This window comes from Hippoglossus hippoglossus, chromosome 9 (genome assembly GCF_009819705.1).
Source record: "Hippoglossus hippoglossus isolate fHipHip1 chromosome 9, fHipHip1.pri, whole genome shotgun sequence".
In the NCBI taxonomy this organism is placed as follows: domain Eukaryota; kingdom Metazoa; phylum Chordata; class Actinopteri; order Pleuronectiformes; family Pleuronectidae; genus Hippoglossus; species Hippoglossus hippoglossus.
Window position 1 is genome coordinate 14,235,600 of NC_047159.1, and position 24,624 is coordinate 14,260,223.

At 42.5% G+C, this 24,624-nt stretch overlaps 3 protein-coding genes across 15 annotated transcripts in view; 2 read left to right on the forward strand and 1 right to left on the reverse strand.

The window, feature by feature from the left end:
- Window positions 1–21,182, forward strand: LOC117768038 (AP2-associated protein kinase 1-like). 10 transcript variants are annotated; one of them, XM_034596094.1, is made up of 20 exons: window positions 1–1,053; window positions 4,418–4,536; window positions 5,157–5,265; window positions 5,829–5,971; window positions 6,112–6,233; window positions 6,310–6,391; window positions 6,518–6,650; window positions 6,790–6,893; window positions 7,367–7,446; window positions 7,530–7,690; window positions 8,410–8,594; window positions 8,962–9,180; window positions 9,720–9,907; window positions 10,205–10,398; window positions 10,489–10,557; window positions 12,568–12,669; window positions 12,911–12,985; window positions 13,685–13,852; window positions 14,191–14,280; window positions 18,588–21,182. In XM_034596094.1, exons 1-20 carry the CDS (start codon window positions 894–896, stop codon window positions 19,436–19,438), a joined length of 3,354 nt encoding a protein of 1,117 aa, XP_034451985.1. In that variant the 5' UTR covers window positions 1–893; the 3' UTR covers window positions 19,439–21,182. The 10 variants fall into 10 exon arrangements, with proteins under 10 accessions (XP_034451985.1, XP_034451986.1, XP_034451987.1 ...); XM_034596103.1 differs by lacking the exon at window positions 18,588–21,182 and adding an exon at window positions 14,829–17,945 and having other exon boundaries at window positions 2–1,053; XM_034596095.1 differs by lacking the exon at window positions 14,191–14,280.
- Window positions 902–24,624, reverse strand: part of c9h9orf78 (chromosome 9 C9orf78 homolog) — a 27,206-nt gene continuing 3,483 nt past the window's right edge. Inside the window, exons 10-11 of the transcript XR_004614998.1 lie at window positions 13,528–13,532; window positions 902–912 (exon numbers count right to left, since the gene is read on the reverse strand). The gene's annotated coding sequence lies outside the window, so the exon portion shown is untranslated. The remainder of the gene's footprint in view (window positions 913–13,527; window positions 13,533–24,624) is intronic.
- med22 (mediator complex subunit 22) overlaps window positions 21,652–24,624 on the forward strand; it is a 3,661-nt gene continuing 688 nt past the window's right edge. Inside the window, exons 1-4 of one of the 4 annotated variants that reach the window (XM_034596117.1) lie at window positions 21,652–21,720; window positions 21,975–22,127; window positions 22,303–22,383; window positions 23,085–23,293. In XM_034596117.1, the coding sequence (XP_034452008.1) occupies window positions 22,005–22,127; window positions 22,303–22,383; window positions 23,085–23,293 (413 nt within the window). In that variant the 5' untranslated portion in view covers window positions 21,652–21,720; window positions 21,975–22,004. Of the gene's footprint in view, window positions 21,726–21,974; window positions 22,128–22,302; window positions 22,384–23,084; window positions 24,307–24,624 lie in introns of those variants that run through there. The other 3 variants (XM_034596120.1, XM_034596119.1, XM_034596118.1) reach the window with 3 other exon arrangements.

A 24,624-nucleotide genomic window follows, 5' to 3' on the forward strand; every position in this document is an offset into this window, starting at 1 on the left:
TAACACAGATGGTTGGACCTGTGTTACCAGCAGGAGGGGCTTTTGCGAACAGGCTGCTGGAGGTTTGACTCCTCAGAGGTCGGGGGCCGGTCGGGTTTTCACCAGGTATTCACCGTGGGGACCTGAGCCTCACGAGAGCAGGAGATTGACAGGAAGTCGCTGCTCACTTGACCAATCACACCTCGAGAAGTCCGGCAGGATGGAGTCCGCAGAGAGGAGCAGGAGATGACTCTTTCCTCTAGCACCTACTGTGTTTGTAGCCACGTTAGCTCCATCATTAAGTTAGCCGAGCAGGGGGCATAAAGGCAGCGGAGCTCTGTCACTTCCACTGTGACTGACGAGCGGTGCAGGCGGTGAACTAAGCAGCTTTTCAGGCGGATGTTAGCCGGTGGAGATGTGTAATAAGCTGCACTGGACACCGAGGACCTCCCTGACTGCCGGTCCATCGACTGACAGCTGTCACCGCACCTAGCTGCCCGGCTAGCTGGCTAAGTGAGCTAACGGCTTACAAGTGGGGGGTTTTTTTCTGGCTCATTCTGGCTAATTTAGCCGGCCAGCTCTGAGCTCGCGTTCACAGTGGAAAGGAAGTGACTTCCGCATAAACGCTCCTGTATTTTAACATTTCCTCAGTTACACTTGACTCTGCTGCTCAAACCATGAGTTAGCCGCGGAGCGTCGGACCGCAGTGTTTGGGATATTTTGAGATCCAGCTCGTTAGCTCGAGTTTAGCTTGAAGCTAGCTAGCGGCGTTCATTCAATCATTGAGAAACTGCTAAAGCGTTAACGCCAGCACGGTGGCTAGCAGGCACTGGGCACATCCACGCCGAGCCTTTGTTGGGAGGACACTGGTCTACTTTTGGACTTGATCGAGCTGAGGATAACATCTTAGAGACATGAAGAAATTTTTTGACTCTCGTCGGGAGTTGGTGAGCACCGGGCCTGGTTCCGGAGCCGGCGGAGGAGGCGCTGGTTCCGGCGGCGGCGGCAGCTTCATCGGACGCGTCTTCAGCATCGGACGGTATCAAGTGACCGTGGAGGAAATTGTCGCAGAAGGTGAACATTGTGACTTTATGTTGTGTGGATTACACACTTACACGAACACTGTCCACCAGATCCACAGTATGGATCTCCCCACACTTGTAAGGATGGACGGTCTGGTAACACGAGTTAAATGAGAGGACTGTTGGACTATGGCCCTGCTACAGTCCCAGTGTGATGATACGCAATCTCCCTTTATTACATGTTGTTAAAAGGCAGTGGCCTTGCTCATTGGTTCAGGGTCAGGTTGAGTTTACTTCGTGATCTTCTGTGCAATGAACTAAAGAGTTTCAAGATTGAACATTCAAATTCTGACAGAGGGTGTGTGGAGATTGTCTTCTTTCAGTTGCTCGGGGGAAAATGGTGTAACCGCATTTTCTGCTTTATTGTTAAGGACCAAAGCCCAGCTGAGTCATCTGCCCTGGTATTTACAGAGGGAGTGACAAACCTCAAATGCAGATTCAAGAAGCAAGGGTGAACTATGTGTTGTTTGCTTCAAGGTGGGGACAGATATTAGTATTTACAGCTAAATAAAATACGACCTCCTCACTTTGGGACTTTCATACTAAATAGTAACATATAGGCAACCTGAACTTGTCCAAGTTCAAACAGTGGTTAGTCATTGACTTCAAGGTTTTGTTGGAAACTCATCCTAACTTTGAAGGAGGTATTTACCAGAACACGGTTGATCGGGCGTTGTGATAGTGGTAAAAGTTTCTCCTTGGTCATCTTTTTTCAAATGAGGGTCTGCCATGCTCCGTTAGCGAAGAGCGCCTGTTACTAAAAAATAGATGAAAGAAGACTGATTAATTCATCAGTACTATAGATGGCCACCACCTGCTTTGCACCAAAGTGGCTTTATGAATGGGTTCAGACATCTAACCCCTGCACCGAGATGTCAGTGGAAACTTCAAGTGGAATTTGTTCATTTCTGTAGGTGAGGAGTTATTGCCGTTTTATCAGCCCCCTCGAAAAACTTTGGCCTCAATGCAGATATTTACTCGATTTTCGATTGGTTATCCTTTGGCCTCACAAACATGATTTGGCTAAGATAGTAAAAATAAATGACTTCGACAAGATTATACATCTTACTAAACACTACATGGACTAGTTTTCTGCAGATTATAATTTCTCGCTGCAGCAGTGGACCTGCTGCTTGCTATGTGACTCCCCCAGTGACACCAGACCTATTTATTCAGATGGTTTTGGTTAAGTCTGCGCTGTTACTCTCTGTTAGCTTGCTGTTCCATTTAGAAATGTCCCCTTCTGTCTACTCCCTTTGTTGTCATTGTCGAACGTTTCACAACGTCCAGACAAAAGCAGTCACAGGGACACATTACCCTGGCTTTTCTAGCTTAAGGCCTAAAGGTACACGCATGGTAATTTTTTTTGTTTTTTTTAGACATTTGGGTTTAAGGCAGATGTCTGTGATTTCTTCTCAACCAGATCCTTTCTGGATATTCCAGGACACAGCTCTTTCTGTCTTTACTGTCACCATGATGTGGTTTCTTTTGTCCATATAGAGTTACTGCTGGTAACATTAGCCCTGTTTCGGAGACGTGTAATATGTTGCATTGTAACAGAGAATGTGACCCCCCCGCTCCTGCATTTTAGACGGCATAACATGGAGCTTCAGTAAGTCATCCCCTCATTTGTAAACCAAAACCATTCAGTTTTCTAAGCAAATGCTTTACCTGGATCATCCATGCTAATTTTCTCTTTGGCAGATCTGTGATGCTCGTATTTCTCGCTGTCACTGCAGTGTCATGTAACCTTACAGAGTGCATGTTTGTAAACAGCATAGTAATCATGAGGACATGTGTTTTGTAGAGTTGAAAGCCCAGTAGCTATGTAAAGTCCATTACGCTAATGAGAAATTGTAAGTGAACACTGTGGCTATTCACTGCGCTTTCCAAAGCACTGCCTAAAGCTGTATTTTTGTGTCCATTTACTTGAGCGTGTATGCATAAGCTCGAGTGGTATAATCCTAACAGTCAGTCAGTTACGTCAAGGGGCAGTGGCTATTTGTAGCTGTACTAACAGTCGTTTGGTTGCACTGTCTACTGAGATTGTAGACCACTGCTAAATGTTGCTTAAGAAGGCTGCTAATCCTTCTCATTCCTCACAGGCACCTCAGATTAGACTGTGCGAGACAACAGGGCTTCAGCTGTCTGTACTGCGACGGACTGCACACACACACGGCTTCAGATTCTCATTTAGACCCCATTCAGACCCGGTATAAACATCCAGCCTGAGTGATCCGATCACAAATGCTGGTCCGATTGCACCCAAATGCATCCTGAGATCCTCTGTGTCTTAATAACACTGATCAGGCAGAACTCTGCCAGTGCTCTCTGTTAATCAAGCACTGTGTTGCAGATTTTTGCCCTTCATCATGAAATTTCTCGTCATTGAATTTATAGCTTATGACATCAGTGAGATTGTGATGTGTTGTCATCCATGGTGACCCAGCTCCACCCTGACGGGCCAGGCCACTGCAGCACACATCATTTCTAAGTAGTCTGAGCTTTTTATGCCTTTATTAGACTATTTCAACCAGCCTGTTAAAATGATTTAATGTTGCTGACTCCCTTCTTTTTGTGCTTCATTGCTTTCTTTTATAATACAGCTCACAGTGGTGTAGCCCAAGCCAGGCCTCATCAAATGTCAATCAGACCAGTCACATGGAACTGTCCTTGGCTTAGTGATGCCAGCTGGATGAGTCAGCCCTGTGTACGGAATTAACACAAGCTGTGAGGGGAAAAAGAGCTGCAGGAACAACACATTCCAGTGAAAACCTTTACAGTGAAACTGCTTAATGCTGTTGATGTAAAATTTAGAGCCAAATGAAAGTGGAGATATGATTATATCTTCAAGTCACTGAAGACAAAGACTTGGCATAATCCATCTACCTTTCAATGCAGTCAAAATCACTCTTTTCCAATTTAGAGCTTTTATTCTAATTTACAGAAATAATCAATCATGCATATCTGCTTTTTACTCTGGTGGTTTCTGTTGCTATGGATGCACACATTTTTGTTACGTTTTTCTTACGTGCCAGCCTCTCTGTGACCAAAGGTGGGATGATTAATTCTCTCACTTCCTGTATCCTATGTCAGTTTTGTCTATTTCTTCCATCTTCCTCCTCAGCATGACTGCTGACTCACATTGTGCGGTTTTACGCTCCTCTTACCAGTTCCTCACTCAACCTTGCACTGTACATAAGCACTTAACAATAATGTTACCATTTATGGCAATTTAACAGGATATGTTGAGATAGTAATTATAGATTACAGAATTGTTTTCTTCTGACTTTTTTATTAAATGTACGTGTTTATTATAATTTTTTTCTTCGTTCTATCTCTCTTATCATTTGCAGGAGGTTTTGCCATAGTTTTTTTGGTGCGGACTCATCAAGGCGTACGATGTGCGCTAAAAAGGATGTACGTCAACGATGAAGATGATCTGCAGGTCTGCAAACTTGAGATACAGATTATGGTGAGTAGGAGTCCATTAACAGACTGCTGAGTGCAGCAAAACATACATGAGAAGAGGGTCTATTAAGAGCAGATTGTGTTCCTGTGCACTATTGTGTCGCAATGGATGGAATTACAGCAGCAGGAAAATATTATTTAAGTCAAACTTACCACATAGAGAAAAATAGATTGTCTTAACGTTCTGGTCTGAACATGACTAACTCTGAATGCTTTAAATTGGTTTTACTTGAAGTACTACTTCTGAAAATATTCTTTGACCCAGGAGCTTAAGCGATGGATCGTAATAATGCTCTTGAAACACATTGAATTCCGTTGAAAATGTTGAATTGACACTTTGCCATCTTTACTCCCTTCTGCTAATCCGGTAGTCATTACTGGAAGATAAACCAGCCACTTCCTGCAGCCACACCCTGTGTGGCACGCCTATTGCTGGATGGTTATCATCATTTCTTCTAGACCTTTGGCTCAGAATCAGACTCTCTACAGTTAAAAATTAACTGAATTACTAAAAAACATGGATGTATTTTGTATACCAAACCAAATGTTTTCAGAGTGTAAAATCCATGAAAACTGTATCTACATTATTTGTCACTTTTGCTCTTTCTGTGTTTGTTTACACAGAGGGACCTTGTGGGCAACAAAAACATTGTTGGTTTCCTGGACTCCAGCATAACGGCAGTTGGAGCTGGCGATGTGTGGGAAGTCCTAATCTTAATGGACTTCTGTCGAGGTAAAGTTGGCCCACCCCCATGTTTCTGTCGAGGTTGAATTCAAAGCCCCATTACGCTCAGCCTCTCACAGCACCCTGTCCTGTTTAAAAGCAAGCATTCAACAGATAGCTAATGTGGTCAATACAACCTCTGTGTCAGTCAATACATAACTGAGTGGTGTTATTAATAGAAAGTTGAAACATTAACATTATTGTAGCTGTTTAAGCCTCTAAAGACGAAAGTTGACAGAGAAATAAAAATTAAATTTGGTGAAATTATTTGAGACCTTTTTTCATTAGTGCCATGTGAAAAGTAAAAAAGGATACATAGATAAATGTAAACCTTTCTGTTCATTGTTGATGTGGAAAGTTGATTAATTATTTTAGTCCTTGTTTAAACTTTCAACAGGTAATTACTGTTTACCTTACAGATTGAAGTCTGCCAAAAATCATGACAAAAATTAGTTAACCTTTAAATACAAGTTATTCATAAAATAGCAGTAAATGATCAGATAGAGAACAACATGTTAATAATGTTCCAGACCTTTTATTAGTCTTGTAGTTGACCTATTTTTTCTGTGTAGGTGGGCAGGTGGTCAACCTAATGAATCAGCGTTTACAGACGGGCTTCACTGAACCTGAGGTGTTACAGATCTTTTGTGACACATGCGAGGCGGTCACTCGTCTCCACCAGTGCAAAAGTCCCATCATCCATCGAGATCTCAAGGCAAGTCTAATTAATTTCCAAAGATGCACATACTGCTGCTAAGACAGTGAGTGTATAATGCTAAGTAACACATTTTGACATTGTTGTTAACATCATGTACTATCCGTTCTAAACGGTCTCATCATGTTTTCCTCATACAGGTGGAAAATATTCTTCTGCACGACCGGGGACACTACGTGCTCTGTGACTTTGGAAGCGCCACCAACCACTTCCAAAACCCTCAGACGGAGGGAGTGCCAGTCGTGGAGGACGAAATCAAAAAGTGAGTTTCTCTTTATAGCTTCTATTTGTTTTTCTAACCAGAGTCCAGAAACTCACTGGTGTTGTCTTAAAACCAGGTACACCACCCTGTCGTACCGCGCTCCAGAGATGGTCAACCTCTACGGTGGAAAAGTCATCACAACAAAGGCCGACATTTGGGTGAGAAACATTTTGTTCATTACCACTACGCTACATTATGATCACAAAATGAACACATTCATTTACTGTCATAATGACATGTGCATTAAGCTGGACACAGTAACATTGATTTTCTCTTCTGTATAGGCCATGGGTTGTCTTCTCTATAAACTGTGCTACTTCACACTTCCTTTTGGGGAGAGTCAAGTAGCTATCTGTGACGGCAGCTTCACTATTCCAGACATCTCCCGCTACTCCCAGGACATGCACTGTCTCATTCGTGAGTATCCTTGTTCACCACATTATAATCACTGTCCTACTTACTGCACGTGTGTCCAGTATTGGGGCAGTTACCTTTCAACTGTGAATTTTCCTGTTTCTGACGCAAAGTAAACATGGCATGTTCGTTGACTCCTCAGGATACATGCTGGAACCTGACCCAGAGAAGAGACCAGACATCTACCAAGTTTCCTACTTTGCCTTTAAACTGGCTCGACGCGAGTGTCCAGTCCCAAATGTGCATGTAAGTCTGGCAGGAATCTGAGATGATACTATACATTAGGGTTGATGTTAAATATATACAAGTGAGTCATCTACAATGGTTTTAGTGGTTAGGCAACTCTTTGCTCTACAGCTGCCAGATGAAGCGATGACATGATAAATAGTAATCAAATAAATAGTTGCAATGCTGGTATATCATACTACGGCAGTGGTGACATGTCATAGAAACAAAACTTACTAGTTTGAAGAACTTACCTGCGCCCTACCAAAACTCTTCTGGCAGAGAAATAGGCATTATGGACACGTCCTGATTCAACCAGGTTTATGAAATCACTCTTGACTATTATTAAAGTGGGAAACTATTGTGTTGTCATGGAAGCTGCAAATCCAGACTAGAGTGTAGTAATGAGTGAAAAATATTCTCCTAACACCTCACTGATATAATAATTATAAACTATTGTCTTTGATAAATTGTAAATCCTCTTACTGTTGTAGAATTTGCCCATTCCTGCAAAACTTCCTGAGCCAATCAGAGCCAGTGAAGCAGTGGCCAAAAAGAGTCAAACCAAAGCCAGGTGAGTTGCATTTAAGTATCATTTGAGTATCATTATAAGGTACTTTACCTTTTCTCATCGTGTCTCGTTGTTCCTTCCACCAGGCTTTCGGACCCCATTCAAACCACAGAAACCTCAATTGCACCTCGACAAAGGCCCAAGGCTGGTCAGGCTCAGCCCCAGCCTATAGGCATTCTTCCCATCCAGCCCGCTCTCACCCCACGCAAGAGGCCCAACGTGGCTGCTGGAGGGCCCCAGGCCATAGGTACAAGTAGCTCTTTAATATGTCCATATGTCAGTGTTAAGACCATTAATAAAGGAAGCCTGTCATTACAGTGACAGTTATTCTGGTAATAATAATCTCTACAAAAAATTCAGGACTGAATGAACTGCTCAAGAATTTGACTTGTGTTCCCACAGGTGCAATGAGCTCATTCTTAAAAGGCTTTTAATTGATTTCATGGGTCCTCTGTTCATCTGTGACCCACTTACAGAAGGAACAGATGATGGCATGATGTCACAGTCATTACCACACATGCTGTCATACTCGGCAGTTCACAGTCACCCATTTGCTGAGTTTGCTTCCAGGTAGTGTTTGTGATTAAAAAATGTATTGAAACAAAAAGCCCAAAATACTATAGTAGTTGTGGAGTAAAGCTAGAAATGTGTATCTGTTTAACAGTGTAAAATACATTAAATTACTTAAAATGCTATTTGTCTTCAAGTGAAAGTGGGGAGAAGGCTTAAAGTATCATTTCAATAAATAATTACCAGCTATATAAAACATTTTCCATTTTTGGAAATTCAGAGAAACACACTTGTGCTGATGCACACTTTTACTACATGTCAAGATTTTGTGCACATTTGCATTAATGTCATTAGTGCAACTGTTATTTGTGCCGATCTTTCATGCCATCAGAAATGAGGTTGTAACTTAAAAGATGTAATAAATACAAGTCAATTTTCAAGTTTTTCCTCTTTCAGGTGTTGGCATCAATGTCCCATCTCCAGTTGCAGCTGCTGTACAACCTGCTCCACAGTCCTCGGCCACACAGGCTACACCACAGACAGCTCAGACCACCAACATGCAGCCACAGGCCACACCACAGCATCACCAGCTCCTCGCGAAGCAGCAGCAAGCCTTCTTAAGTCTGCAGAGTAACCAGCAGGTAGGCGTCCTTACAAAACAATAATGGAAATACTGTGTAGCTGCATTGTGTGTTTAACTCGAACTCAGAAAACAAATTAGATATTTTAATTTATTAAAAAGTGACAGCTTGGTTTGAGAGGGTTTTTTGCAAAATGTTTCAAATTGATTGTAATTGTAATCCAGTAATTGATCATTTACAAAAGGAGAGGTACTGCTCCACCTGACACTGTGGTCCCAGGTAATTTATTTTAATCTGCAGTACAGACACAGTTTAGTCAATGAGCAATCATTGAAAAAATTACATGACATGATAAAAAAGTATTAAACCGGACCAAACTTTCAAACTGAGCCTTCCTCATGATTGGCTCTGTGGTATTCCTATGTAGCATCAACTGGGTCCGAGCCTCCATCACCAACAGCAGAAACAACAACCACAAATAGCGTCTCAGGCATCTACCCTGCTGCAGTCCAAAGCTAAACCTGTTCCTCCAGTTCTTACTCTGCAACTGCAATACCAGCTGCAGCATGTAGTCCATGAAACAGCCGCTCCACATCTCACACCCATCCCTGAGTCTGCAGTGACTGGTCCTCCAACTGACCCAGAGGTTGTGGTAACATCCGACTCCCGCTGCCTCTGCTGCTCTTTGGGTTGGGGCTGATTATTGGCTCATCTCTAACGAATCACATCCAGATTTAATTTCTTTCTTGGCAGAATTGAAGTTTGGGGGTGTTGCTGCTGTGTAGCTAGAAATGCTCTTTTAAATGTCTTTATTAGAAAGGTATAATTCTGTTGCTTCATAGATACTATAAAAATCATGATTCAACCAAATGATTTACTTTTGCACTGCTTCTATTATACCCCTCCTGCTCCTATTGTACTTTCATGTAACTCATATCATGAGGTGAATCTGTTTCTGTCCAATCTATGTGATGGGAATACTTTCTTACCCTTTCCATACCTGTTTTCTCTAAGTTATGGTTTTGTTGGTCTCCATAAACACATCTTAAGATTTTCTTTTCCAGATCATCTTGCTGCTTCTTACATCTAGGGCTGTGATTTGTTTGTTTCTTCCAGATATTCTATCCTTTAGCGTCAGTTCATTATCCCTAATCTCCAATTTTCACTCTTATCTTGTCATTACAGATGGCTGGCCGAGGGAATATCAGAGTTGGCTCTTTGACGCCCCCGTCGTCGCCAAAGATGGCCCCCAAGAGTGGCCACAGACGCATCCTGAGTGATGTCACCCACAGTGCCGTGTTTGGGGTTCCAGTTAGCAAGTCCACTCAGCTACTTCAGGCGGCTGCAGCTGAGGCCAGCCTCAACAAGTCCAAGTGAGCAGAATTAACTCCCTTCAGTGATCTGCGGATGAACTGTCCTTTCATGGCCGCGAGTGAGCTCAGTGGGCCAATAGAAAGTCCATTCATATGACAGAGTCCCAGAGGAGAATAAATGACCCTTTAACATCTCAGAGAATCCAGCTCAAGAAGAATCACTTAATTCAGTCTTTAAATAACTCTGTTCATTCACTCTTATTTGCATACATCTGTAGGTCAGAGGCCACAGACTTTCCATCAAATGTCACCGTGCATTCTTGCCCTTGTTTATGTTTACACCTCTGTGCTCTGCAGATCAGCCAGCACTACTCCTTCTGGCTCCCCCTGCTCGTCCCAGCAGAGTGTGTATCATCCAGGTGAAGGTGACGTCCCATCGGCCCCCGTTGCACCCACCACTCTGCCCAGCTGGAACCCCTTTGGGGACGATAACTTCTCCAAGCTGACGGCGGAGGAGCTGCTCAACAAAGACTTTGCAAAGCTAGCTGAGAGTGAGTTCCACTTATTCACTGCATATTTACACATGCCTCATTGGTAAGTAGTCGTGTAACCTGAAAAGGATTTTGTTTGTTTGTGCACAGCTGCTGCCCCGGGGGAGAAGATCACAGGCTCCAGTGAAAATCTTATTCCAGGGCTCACTGCTTTTCCAGGTAAGACTTTGTTCAATTCCTCTTATGCTGCTTCATTGCTTTACATAATAAATGTCCCAGGAGGCTTCATATCAATCCTCAAGTGGAGATTTCTCTAATCATCCAGTTATGTCCTCTTTTTTTGTGATGCTGTCTTCGGAATGTAAAATAAGCTTCTCCATACTCCAAACCACTCTCCTCTTTTGTTTTTCTCACTTTGCCTTATTTGTTCTTTCCCATCATTATTCACTGTGCAATGTTAAGCTGAAAGATCTGCAGGCATCATGAGTGCAGGTTCAGCGTTGTTGACTGTCCCGGATCCTTTTAATAACCTTTCACTATCTGACACCACAGGTAATTTTCCTGGCACAGCACAACACGCAATACAAGCCGTACCTTCGATTCTCCGTCGAACAAATATATTCCTAGAGCTACTGAGTCACTTTATTTAATCTGAGGTAGTTGCCTGGTTATCTCACTTCCCAGGGGTTAGTTTATGAGTGCTAGTTTTGTGGTTGGGATTTGTACACAGTCCTATCTTGTTGACATAGCAAGCAGCCTCACAGTGGCTCCTTGTCAGCTTCCATGAATAGAGACGGTGGCTACAGCTAGATCGCATCTCATTTGCAGATCTCTGCTTTTGCTGTTGCCCGGCAACGCTAAGGACAAATTCTCCTTTGTTAATTGGATTGCCTTACTGCTGGAGGAGCCTGCTTACCAGTGCCACTAAGAACAAGAGAAAGTTAAGCACGCTATCTTGTTGAAATTATCGCAAAGCCTTTTATCTTCTCTTCAGTTTAGCCTTTAGGTCTTTCTGGTTGGGCGTGATTCTGTGTAACCTTGTTTGTGTAGTTGCACTGACAGGATGAAAATGTTGAGGCTCTTACATAACCAGGGTGTGGTTAATCTTCTCTACCTAGCCTAAGCTGTCTCTTGGACTCTCTTTCAAATAGGATGCACACAAGGATATACATGAGTAAACACAAAAGCAGAGCAGCATTGAAAAATAAAACACGGTTGAATTAATTAGAAAACAAGAGATTCCAACTGATACTGAACTTTTTGGGCCGATATCGAGAATTAGCTTTGTGACATTTTAATTTATAAAAAGCTTTTCATCAGTCTTGGCCTCTCTCCTATAGTGAAGGGGGCTAAAGGTCACATCTGCTGTGCTGTTTTCTGAGTCAACACATTCCTTGTCTAAGACCCCCACTCCATTTTCCCCCATAGCAGTTTCCTGTAAGTATGAGCTGCAATGAAAAGTCAATAATTTGGTGTTTCATTCATGGGCTGTATTGCACTTGCTCAAATCAGTAAAGTAATGTACTAAATTCAAGTCTTTGACAAAGATTTTGCACATATGGAAAAACCAACTTAACAAAGAGTTGTGCTTGTTTGTATGCACCGGTTCTAAATGGGTTGAGACGATTAGCATGTCGTCAGAGCCGAGTGCATTAATGCAGTCTGTGTGGCTTGTTTGTATGATTAATTGTTTGCTGTTGAAGTTTGTAATGTAAGAGTGTGGGAAAATGTGTTTTCTTCAGCATTTGTTTGGTTTGATACTGTTTTAAAAAAGGATAGCGTTTTGTTCCTTAATAGGATTTCACTCTACTAACTGATTTTGAAGTATATCTGTGATGGGCAGAATCTAAGTAAACTAACGCATCATGCAATGACTTTATCACAATATTATGGCTTGATCAATCCTGCAAGCAGCCTGATTGCAGGGTTACCTTGAAATGTTGACATGATGATTCTTCGTGCACTCATCATCCTGTTATATTTTCTTGCTTTCCTGAATATATTTTTGCCTTGTGACTAACATGATGTTCGCTACATTTCAAACTGTCCTAAACTCTAACTGTTCTCATTGATTTTATCAAACTGTATTTTTCTCCACATTGCTACAGTGTCATGTTTTTCGTTTCTTCTCTTTTTTTTATTTATCTGCAAAATCCTCATGTTGCTTTCTCTCTCCCCGGCCATCTGTCGCTTCCCTCTGTCCATCTTCTCTCTCTGGCTCACTCACAGAGAAGCTGATTGAGGGACTAAAGTCCCCTGAAACTCTGCTGCTCCCTGACCTGTTAACCCCAGCTGACCCCTTCAATAGCACTGCAGAGAGCTCCACCAATGGTACCTGGTAGCTCTGTTCTTGTCCCCTGCCTTGCTCTAAAATTCCCCATCTGCTCTGCATGTGTCTTCTTCCCTTCCTTCCCCTCCTTCACTCTCATGATCATGAAGTCCCAAAAACCTCACTGGGGGAAGGAGTAAAGAATACCCTCTCCAGTTTTATCCTTACTAAGACTACTTTGCTTCACTATTACTAATATTTTGTTTGTATTACCGTTTTTCCCCACATGATGTCTCCATGCAGCAATGGCAGAGGTGTGTGTGGATTCCCTGATTCCTGGTTTGGAAGCCCCCCAGCTCATCCCTGCCAGCATTCCAGGTTAGCATCCTGGACCTCAGAGTACTAAACCTTAACACAATTCTTGGCAGCATTTTCACCAAAGAATTGTTGTCCTCTTCCCCTTGCCACCTGTTGATGTTTTTATCGAGGGTTGACAACTGTGATCCATTTATTTATTTATTTATTTACTTACTCATTTATCTTTGGCAGTGACCATTGATATGTCGTGTTATCCTGTATAAAAACAAAACAAACTGCAACGTCAAATTATTTTGGGCCTGTGGCTCTTTCAAAATGGCAGCAAACTTCAGTGCCTGGAGCAGTTTTTTGCGGGTAGCACAGTAATACCCTGCTTCAAGGTGTGACAGTTTTCAGACATGAACTCTGGAAAATATCCTTAAAATTGGGTATGGATATTTTCTAGAGTTTGTGCCTGTCGGAAAGCAGCTACACTCTATTCATTCACAACATTGTGAGGATGTTTAAACCTACTCACAGTCTAAAATACTCTAATGATGTACATTTTTGGACGTGTAGCTACTTCCCCTGACTTTCTTACATACTTTCTGTGGGATTTGCACCAATACTTTCAGCAGCTGCTAACACTGATATGCTTTCAGCAATAAAACGGTGAACTGCCTCACTAGAAGATGCTTTGGGCTCTGTCAGCTAACAGTTATATCTTAACTCTGACCCCTTGTCCCTCTGGCTTTGCTTCCTCCTGTCGTGCTGTCTCAGACTCTCTCACTGGGGAGGAATCTCTGCTGGGTTGTGATCTGTTATCTCACTCTTCTCCTCACGGACACCAGTCTGTTTCTGCTCTCGCCACCTCCTGCTCCTCTACTCCTTCTGGCTCCAGCTCTGGATCCTGTCTGGAGGAGCGGCCACCTGCTCATTCAGCTCCTGGTAAGACCGCCCCCCCCTCGCAGCACTCCACATGTCTGCTGGGGATCTTAGCCCATAAAACCAGCGCAGATCATTACCAGAACACAGGCGGCCTGTTCAAACAGAGAAAACTCAAACCTCCATGTGATACAGAAATTGAATTCGACACATTATATACCAGCTTCAACTGACCCTTGGGCAAAAGCCACTGTAAGTGCATGGCTTTTAAATACTGTGACTGCCTGGCTTCATCTATTTTTAATCTACTCGCATCTTCCTTTCTTTTTTGCTCTTTTCCTTGGCTGAGTTAACGTCCTTTCCCCTCCATCATTCCCTCACCTCCTCTTCCTTCACCGCAGACTCTGCTTTCCTCATGTCGTGTGGGGAGAAGGGCAATGACGACGAGTTTGACCCTATTCCCGTGCTCATCTCCAAAAACTCAAATCAAGGTAAGGTTAAGAAAAACCCTGAGATGAGCACTGACTCCTCCTGAAGCCCACAGAGATGAATGACAAAGCCCCTAATTCAGTCGCAGTAGCTCGTTCCTATCACTGCAGATGTTAGAAGACTTGTATGGGTGTGCTTGTCACATTAAAGCTTCATAGCCCATCAAGCTCTAACATTATCCCCACTCTCTCCTTTGTTTCTGATGCTGTAGTGCTGGTGCTTCTCCGCCCTGCAGGTGTTTGGCTCTTTGTAGTTAATCTTGAAAGTCTCCTCGTGTTAGAATGACTCCCCCCTGTAATGATGCAGCTGTGTAAAATAATCCCAGCTCACACTCTGCCTCTCTTTCTCTTTCTGCCCCCGTTCATGCATCTCTCTGCTCTGCCATCCCATCCACCCTCATCCTCCTCAACTCCTTGCTTCATTTCTCCATACAACCTCTGTTAATATCACTCATTCTTTTGCTTGTCTTTCACGATCTCCCTCGACTCTTCCATGTCCATCTCTCTTTCTCTCTCTCTCTCTTTCTCTCTCTGTTTCTGGCATGTTTCAGGTGGTCACTCGCGCAGCAACAGTGGCAGTTCAGAGTCCAGCATCCCCAACTTGGCCCGCTCCCTTCTGCTGGTGGATCAGCTCATCGACCTCTAGAGGGGGTGGGAGAGGTCGAAGGGGCAGTGTGCAATCCTAACAAAGGGACAGGGGAGGGTCAGGGGATAGAAATGGGGGGAGCAGAGGCACTTAATGTAGCACCTTATGAAGGGAAACGGAGCCAGCATAGATCGGTTCAGTGGAACCGTTCTCTTTACTTGCCTCCTTGGCCTCCACTCCATCTCTAGCTGCCTGATAAGCTGGTTTCATATATCTCTGCCTGCTGTTGACATTCCCACGCTGGTTAAACAAAATCTTCTCATAATTTCCTAAGCATATCATCTGCCTCTGTTCTGGCTACACCATGGTCTTCCTCATGCTTTCCTCATACATGCATTAATATCCCAGCACAGCCTTGGTGATCAATTGTCCTCGTCACACGTGTAAAAATGCTTGATCACAGCTGCGTTGTGCTCACTTTACTTGTTCAGGGTCAAAGCTTTATTTAAACAAGCCACCTGCAGGCATGCGCATTTGTGTCAGGGGTCTGTCTAAAGAGTGCGGAGTGGAAATAGACCACCTGGATCATTGGATGCACTTTCCTATGAAAGCTTTGAACCAAACAAGGCTGCACCCTGAGTGACGGCTGAGAGCTCTTTTCACTGATTGAACCAGTTATGGAGAAGGAAATGTCAGCTCAGCGCCGTCTGTTCAGATTTCTTGTGAAAGGAGAAGGAGGCTGCCTTTTTCAAATATTGTTGTTCGGACATGAGCAAATAGAGTCTGCGCCATCTTATCAAGCCAAATCTCTGCTACTTTTCCCTTGTATTGATCAGTAACCAGGGTTTTAACAGCTATGTATCTAAGCTAACTTAGTGCATGTATTAAGCTTCCTAAGCAGAGCTGTGTATTCTGACCTCTTTCTGAATACTAAACAGGGTATAATTTCTCCCAAAAATATATCTTAACGTCTTGAAATCCTGAGAATGAAGAAGTCAGTGTTAACGAGGCTGATCAACCGAGCTCGGTCACCACGGCGGGGTGCTTTCACTATCAGCAGCATATAGTGAGACCATTCATGGTATGCGTGTGTTATAAAATTACATCTTTTAATGTCCAGGGTCATGAACTCCTCATTATATCTTTGACCCATTGTTAAGATGATTACAGCAGATAAATAAAAGGGAATGAAATGATTCTATGCCAAAGCTAACAGAAAGATTTTATTCATATTTTAGATTTGTGTTGCTTTGCTCTCAGGATCAGTGGAGACGAGCAGATTTTTAGCAGCACGACACTGTTTATAGAGATTTATTTTGTGTCTGTACTGTGCTAACAACCCATCTCTTATTGACATCCCCTCTGTCTTATGTAGCCAGTCCTTTCTTATCACGTACTTTTAGGTCACTCGGCGAATGTGACATCGTTTTCTGCAAGAGGCGATATTCAGAAAAATCCTTTACGTGTACATAAAATCTTTTTATTTTTTATTTTGCTCATGTCAAAAATGGTAAAAGTAGATTGTTTTGTAGTCGTGTAATATTTAAAGGCATCTCTTCTGTCATGGTATGAATAAATGTGACTTTTATTCATAGTGCTTTAGATTAAAGGTATGAACCAGTACCATTATAAAATATGTAAAATATATAAGGATATATAGATTTAAAAATAGTTTGTGTATTTATGAGTGCAAATATGTGGACCCCGTGTCCTAAGTCGTTTCTCCTCATTCACAAACATTCAGCTCGTGCTTTTGCTTTAGATCTTGTCATGGATACATGACACAAAGTGCTTATGACTTACCTGACTGGGGTTAGTTACCGTATATTACTGAGATAGATTTGATCTAAGACAGAGTTGATGACGGAGTTGACTTCCTGATATCTCTGTTGCACCTTCATTTGGCCGATGATCATCAGACATGGAAAAACAGCTGCATACATTATATTGCATTACATGTGATCACAGCTGACCTTGCATTGCATCCTTAACATATAATAAATGGATTTCTCTCGCCAAAGGAAGTTCATTGTATAGCTGCAAGTCTCTATATAAGGTCCATATCACCTTATACGTGTACATACAAACAGAAAACCCCTTTGCAATCACTGGTGTATGTGTTTGACATGAATAGTTCTCTCCACCTTATCATGCCTGTATGACATTGTAAATTCACACACATCAACATTACTGTAAGAACTGACATGGGTAAATAGAAATCCTTTTTTATTTTTTATTTCCCTCCATCTTTATTGGTTCAGTTAAGTCATTTGCATCTGTGTTGCTGATCTATGCAATCCTACAACATGCTTCATGTTCTTATCAGACACTACAGTGCTGTATCCTGTAGACTTCTTGCCTTGGCCGTAGAGTTTTACTTGTGTTGCTGTGTGAAACTAATGTACTTAACTGTGCTAGTGGGGTTGACGTGGTGACAGGCATATTGATAACTCTGACTTGATTTGGCTACGGATGTCCACATGTCAAAGCAGCATCATTATCGAGTGTACACTTCTATTTTTATGAATTAAGGTTCAAAATGAGAGGCTCTGAATAAAACTCATTAATGTGAATGAAAATTCAGTGTCTTTGGGTCAAATCATTTGATTTTTACACTAAAGATCATATTAGGGACCAGTTGAGACAGTTGTGATTTTATTCAACAGACTTTCCTTCTCGGAACCAAATTAGATTGCAGATACTCTAGCATTATGGTATCTAGTTATGTGTTTTCTGCCCAGTATTAAAACATTGTTTTGTCTTAATTCTCTAATATCTTAGTAGTTCTTTGCTTCATGGACATGGACAGGTGTCTTTTAAAATCACACACCTGTTCACTACTGTTAGGATTCCAGACCAAAAGGGGCTTTAAATTGTGTTTACTGCTTGTTAGTTAGTACCGCAGATGTACAGACTGTAGTCTGTGAGTTGTATTGTAAGGGATTGATAGCTCTTGATGATCAACGCTGTTTCACTGCTTACTGTGCTTGGTAGTCAGCTCTGACAGATGAAATGATTTGTGGGTAACTATTCACTTGGATCAACACTTATCTCAAAGTGGAAAAGTAGAACATTTTGGAAACAAGCTGTGGACAGTTTCAAATACTCGTATGATGAGGGAAATAACCTAAAACACTGAAAGAAAAGTGGTGTTTTCCTTTAATGGCTGCAACTAACATCTTCCCAAGAGCTGCCAGTTAACAGTCAACGCTGCTGAGGTAAGACTGACCTGTCTCTGCTCATCCATGCAAACCTGTCTGTCCCACTAACTACTTCTACTTGTGCCATGAAGGCTCTCTGTCCTTGTTTCCACAGACCTACTGACTCCCTCTGAGCTCCTTTACCTTGACACAATCAATCCTGACTAAAATCAAACTGCCCCCCCTCTCCTAACACTACGCACTGTCTTTGGAAAGTTGAGGATACTGAACCGTTGTAGTGAAACTTATTTGTGGAAACAAGGTTATTTGATGTTGTAGTGGTAGCGCTGGTAGTCCTGTCTGTCTCCTGTGACTTGTTTAGACTAGAATGTCTTTGTATTGTTGGAGTCTTCTGCAGGTTGCTCACTGTAGGGTTGTTGTCATCGATCAGGCTTTTTCAGATTTTATAGATGATGAGATTTAATGGCCTGATATGTTATTTTGTTATTTAACTCAAAATGTCTGAATGTTGACATTTGTGTTCACTTCTGATATGTTTCCTCTGCCTCTGCTGTCTTTTACAGATCCGCAAGAAGAGAGCAACGACTACACCGTGCTTGAGGGGGGACAAGAGACGGAAGCTCCAGAAGGAGATGCTCAAACAAACGAGGACTGTGTGCACTCCAGTGAGGAAGACGAGGAGACAGAAGTCCATACGGAAGATCAGCAGGATGGAGGAGCCGATGAGGGTCATTTAGCAGCTCATGACCTCAGCGGCTCCAGACCTCTGCTGCTGGACTCTGAGGACGAAGACGAGCAGGGGCCTCAGTTAGAACTCCACTCATCCGCACACTCCAACATAGACCCAACACAACAACCATCCACTACCTTCGATCAACCTACTCCGAGCACCTTCGCTGAGAATCATTCCCAGCACGTACCCGAGCCAGCACAGGGGACAGATGTCGCTGCAGATGTCTTCTCTAAAGCCCCCTTTCGGTTTGCGCAAGAAGATTTGGCCGATGTGTTCGCCAATGCTCCGTTCCCACGCGGCTTCCTGGACGCTCAGCAGCAGCTCGATGTGTTCTCTCAGGCTCCCTTCGGAAAAAGAAAGGAGGCTGCAGGAGCTCAACCCAAGGCGTTGCACCCTCACGTAGCTGGAGTTCACGCTGTAACCCCTGATCAAGATGCGTTGGGACAAGTCGCTCCGCAACCATTCCGCCCTCAAGCTCTGGCCAAATACTCCCGCCACTTTGAGGGACCCGTGCCCCAGCAGCTGGTAGCGGCTCACAGAGTGGTGTCCAACGTGAACAGGCAGGCAGCTGTGGCATCAGTCCCCGTTGGACCTCTTCACTCATGGACATCAGAAGTGAGTGCTGTAGACCCCTTCGTCTCTGCACCCTTTCACCTCAAAGCCCCGCAGGAAAAGCCCTGAACACACTCTGAGGTCAGGGCGGTGGGTATCAGCACCGCTCTCACTTATGCAAACTGTACCAGGCGTTATGCATGCTGTCGCCAGCACTGCAGCAGGACTGCAGGCCTGCATGGATCTCACTCTCATCCGGCTCTGATCTGGTGCAAAGGTCATCACGAATACTGCGTCAAATAAGACAACTGACATCCTTATCTTAAAACAGACTCCTGGTCACTTTTGATTTATTTTTTCCAGTCACATCCTTTTACTTTTTGATTTGCTCTTAATCTTTTTGGTACGTATATTGATAAAAAGATAATATGGTGGTCAAGCATCTGATTGTTTTCTTGCCTACCTCATTTACTTTTTGTGTCGGCGCTTAAAACACCACAGTAGTGAGGGAGCTTGTCCTCGATTGTATTTGAGCTTTACTGTGAAGCTATGACGTGATAACGCCTCATTCCTCTGTTGCAGCTGTTTCTCAGAAAGGAAAGATTCAGCTTGAATTACAGGGTCATACCTTCACAGAAGCCTGAGAGATAAAGACAAAGCCGAGCGACTATGTCTCTGAACACTACTATGAGAAATGAATCTACAATCATATCAAGCATGAAATTTGTAAATGGTCGTACAACCGTGGCCTCCAAGTCGATAGTGGTTGAAACTATGAGTTTATGCTTGAGAGTTTGATAATGATGCATTTTTCCCCTCAATCAAAAATGTTTGTGTTTTTTGTTGCATATTATGTTTGTGGTCACTGTCCTGTCCCATCTAATGGAACTGAAATATCAGCGTTTGTTCCATGTAATGTACAAACTTTATATAAATGTTAGAACATTCACCCTCAGTTTTATGTTACGTAAATGTAGAAGATTCACTTATCTCTATTTCTCCGAGGCGTTACACTCTCACAGAACTTCCCTCCACGTCAAACATCATGACTCACATTTTGCCTTCTGTGCCCTCCTGAAAAATGGCTGCATTCACCTCATTTTATTGCACTTGCATTCAGCTCCAATGCAGGAGGTCGTACAGTTGTGTACGACCTCCTTTCGCTGTCTGCAGTATTTATATGCACCAAGGTTTTAAGTCAACTCTGAAATGCTTCTCTATCATAGACATCACTGTGTAAAAACTGTGACTCACACTTACAAATACCTGAAGAGAAAACAATGCTTTCCCGCAGACACACAAATATCTACAGCACTTAATGCTTTGCAGTTCCGGTCAGGGATCGTAACAGTCGTGTCTTATACGTGACGTCATGAATGGTGACTGATGACATTCCTTTTGAATTCGTTTCATCGCCATTTGGAAATATTTTTTATTGTCTCTGCTTTGTAAAATCATGGAACACTTTTTTGTTTCCCACCAAGGCACTTTTAAGAAAGGGGATCAGTCCTGTCTCAACCCAAAGTTTAATTACTTGTGTTCTCCTGTTGCAATGTAAAATCATGTTTTCTTTCTTTTTGAAGTGTACAATCTTTTTTTTTTTAATGCTCACTTGTCTCACCCACCTTATATACATGAAGGTTGCACATAGTCACTGACACGGAGTCAGGGTTCGCTAAGAATGTTTTTTGATCGTAACACTGCTGTAGAGTGTATTTTGACCGGTGTTGCAAATCTTTGGAGGATTCAAACGCTGATGACACTGTTGGACAAAAAGAAAAGCACTCAAAACACTTGTTAATGCTGCACAGCCTGCCTTTGAAAACCATGTTGTAAGTCATAAACAGAATATTAAATGAATGTAAATCGAAAATGTGCAGCTCTTGCAGTTATTTATTATCACAGACAACATGAATTTGCGGATGTAAATAGGCGATTGCTAATTATTTTGTATTATTACTTCATGAGAAAACGGAGACAGTCCAGTTCAATTCATTCTGGGTATACCATGCATATGTCATATACCTCCAAGCAAGAAGCATTCAAAACCACATATCAAACAGCTGGACATGCAGCTGTACACGACCACAGGTGTACATTCATACAATGAGCTCCTGTGGCACTGACAGCAGCATTTTCCTCCTGGGAGGATCTGGACCGTCATTTAGCTTATTATGCTAATGTTGATGATAAAATAATAGAAGAAGAGGAAAGAAAATAAAAAACATACAAAACATTTAAACATACAACGATATCACTAATGTTTTTGTTTTTTTAAGGGGCTTACCTGTAGTAAAGCTAGGGGGCGGTAATGGGCATCTTGAGTGTTGTCAGGAGCCATTAAACAAGAAGAAGAGGACAGAAGGAAGAGAAGAAGAAGAAGAAGAACCACATTGTTTGCAAAGTATGCGGTAAGGATTCGTCTTGTTATCATTACTGAGTTCATATTAAGTACATTTAGAGTTATTGTATCAGTTGCACAGATACTAGAACCACGTGAGTTCGGGTTTATTATCTCCGCTTTTGTGAATGTGTCCATGCTAGCTAGCTGCTCTGCCGTCAGTGGTGTCTTACTGTGTTTTACTCCAGTGATTCAGTATTGTAAACCTCCAGCTGAACAGTGTGTGTGTGTGTTTGTGTGTTTGTGTTGACCTGCTGTGAACAGGTAGCGCGTGCTGTGTTGCTCCTGAACACGATGGCCACGCAGAGAGTTCTCTCTCAGAGCAAAGAGACGCTGCTGCAGAACTACAACAAGCGGCTGAAAGACGACATCAGCTCCATCCTGGACAACTTCACCGAGATCATCAAAACCGCGAAGGTGCACAGACACACCACCGCCTCTAGAACCCTGTCTGTAACGTGTTGTGTGTGTGTGTGTTGGGCTACTTGTAATTGTCAGCAGTTATAGAAAGCCTCCATGCCCCTCAGTCTTCTGCTCGTACATTCCTGCACCTGGAGCTCCACACGGGGCTGATCTTGTTGTCTTCCTCCAGATAGAGGATGAGACGCAGGTTGCTCGAGCCACTCAAGCCGAGCAGGACCACTATGAAATGCACGTCAGAGCAGCCAACATTGTAAGTATCAAGTTTATGTATCAAGCACGACAGAGTTCAACAAAGTGCTGTGCAATGAATAAAGAAGAGAAATACACGAATAAATACAACAAAATGAATTAGATAAAAGGCTGTAAAGTAAATAAAGCAACTAACTACTACTACCAACAAATAAGGACAGTTCAACCTTTACATATTTTTATCAGCTGTGTGTAATGAGTGTATTAATTATGTTTAGTAGATAAGAATATCGGGATTGAATGTGTGGAGTATTTCTTCTGTGTTTCCTTTAAATAAGGCCACATTTTCCCCTTTAATTTTCCTCTAAGAAGCTTAAAGGGTGTTGGAAAAACTATTTTATTCCACATTGTCTCCCAGTAAATTCTGTCAGCTTGTTCTTACTCTTTATTCAAGTTCTGTGATGTTTGCACTGAGTGGAAAATCCACTCCCAAGAATCCATGTTAGTTATGGCGGCACATGTTCATTAAATTGAGACATTTAAACCTTTTTTTAAACTTCAGATCTCCACTCGAATTTAAGATAACGTTCAGATGCACATTATGAATTTATACTAACTGAATCACTCATTGATAATTGAATTCATCACAGTTTTCTAAGTGGCACTGTTTCTGGACTCTGAATGTGTCTGTAGCCAATAGTTTGGTCCACAAACAAAACAATCTTTCTAAACCCACATCCACTTCCTGTGGTGTTGTATCAGGTACGTGCCGGTGAGTCCCTCATGAAGCTGGTGTCTGACCTAAAGCAGTTCTTGATCCTGAACGACTTTCCCTCCGTGAACGACGCCATCAGCCTCCAGAACCAGCACCTCCGCTCGTTGCAGGAGGAGTGTGACAAGAAGCTCACCTCGCTCCGCGACGAGATCGCCATCGACCTGTATGAGCTTGAGGAAGAATATTACTCGTCCAGGTACAAGTAGGCTTATACTTGTCCCTCATCCCACCGCCCCTCGTCTGTCCCATGCCCAGCACCATGTACTGTCTCACCATTCACCATTCGCTGCTGAGCCCATGGAAGGTTTTACACCTGCCCACCTCGAAACCTGACAGCTTTTGTTTTGGATTTATCTCTTTGTATCATTCATCAACATGTCATTGCTGAGGGTCATTGTGATGAAGCTCAACTCAACAAGTGACTTTATATTGTTACTAATTAGCCAGTGCCTTAATTTTTTACCTGCTCGATGTGTCAGACTTAGTCAATGTGAAGAGGACTTCAGCATTAAAGGGACATACCGCTGAAAAGCAGCAGTGCAAATTTATTAAGCTCTTGAACTGCAGCAGTTCAGTTTCTAGTTTGCCCATTTATTGCAGTTGACTGATGCAGTTTGAAGGTCAGATTTTTCTGAATAGAAATCACCAGTTTGAATTTACTGCTGCGTTTATTCATAAATGGTAATGAAATGTATTGGTTTCCTTGTCTGCAGTGTCTGATAGAGACATAGTGGAATGTAAGTAATCAGGACCCCTAGATCATTTATAATTAATTATTGTAAGTTGAAGTAACACAAAGCTTTTTAGGCAATAACACCTTTTACAAGAATTACGCATTAAATTAACTAAAACTTTATCAGAGTATAGATTTTATCAAAGTATGATTCATTTAAGACTATATGTAAATAAATATATTAGTGACCCCACATATGGTTCATTTTAAGACTGGAGTGTTGATGGATGATTGTTATGGTCTTAACAATAAGACAGAACTGTTTGCTGTTATTTATTTGAGGTCAGACCTGAAGCTGAGATTTTCTCCAGCAGATGTTTCCTGTAAAAGCAATCAGTAGGTGTTATTTATTTGATTCCGTCCGAATGAGCTGTAACCACGCAAGCGGCTGTGTGGTTGTACGTGTGTACCAGTTTCTGCCGGCTGTTCCAATAGACCCAAAACGATAAAGAAATAAAGTAGAGACAAAACACTGTTATTGTTTGTCTTGTTTTGTGTGAGAAAGTGTCTCTCAGTCCTGCTCGGAGCATGCTGGGTGTGGGCCTTTCTTCCTTGCTGCACTCGCTCTGCTTTCTCCCCCACCAGCGACTAATCACACCTTTTCGCCAAACTTAAAATCAGCCGCTGATCAGTCATTCCTCTTAATAGTACCAAATCATTAATAAACAGCTTTTTGTATGCATTGATCATTTCCAGTGCTTCTGCATAACCTCCATGCTTCTATCGTACACATTCCTTCATGTGCCCCCTCCATGTGACGGATGCGCTTATTCTGACTTGCTGCTCTTGTCTGC

Bases quoted from the DNA above. Each gene is read 5' to 3' on its own strand.
- LOC117768038 (XM_034596094.1), top strand. From the start codon at position 894: ATGAAGAAATTTTTTGACTCTCGTCGGGAGTTGGTGAGCACCGGGCCT. The intron at 1,054-4,417 runs GTGAACATTGTG...TATCATTTGCAG, and splicing joins GGAGGAAATTGTCGCAGAAG to GAGGTTTTGCCATAGTTTTT. The intron at 7,447-7,529 runs GTGAGTTGCATT...TCCTTCCACCAG, and splicing joins AAGAGTCAAACCAAAGCCAG to GCTTTCGGACCCCATTCAAA.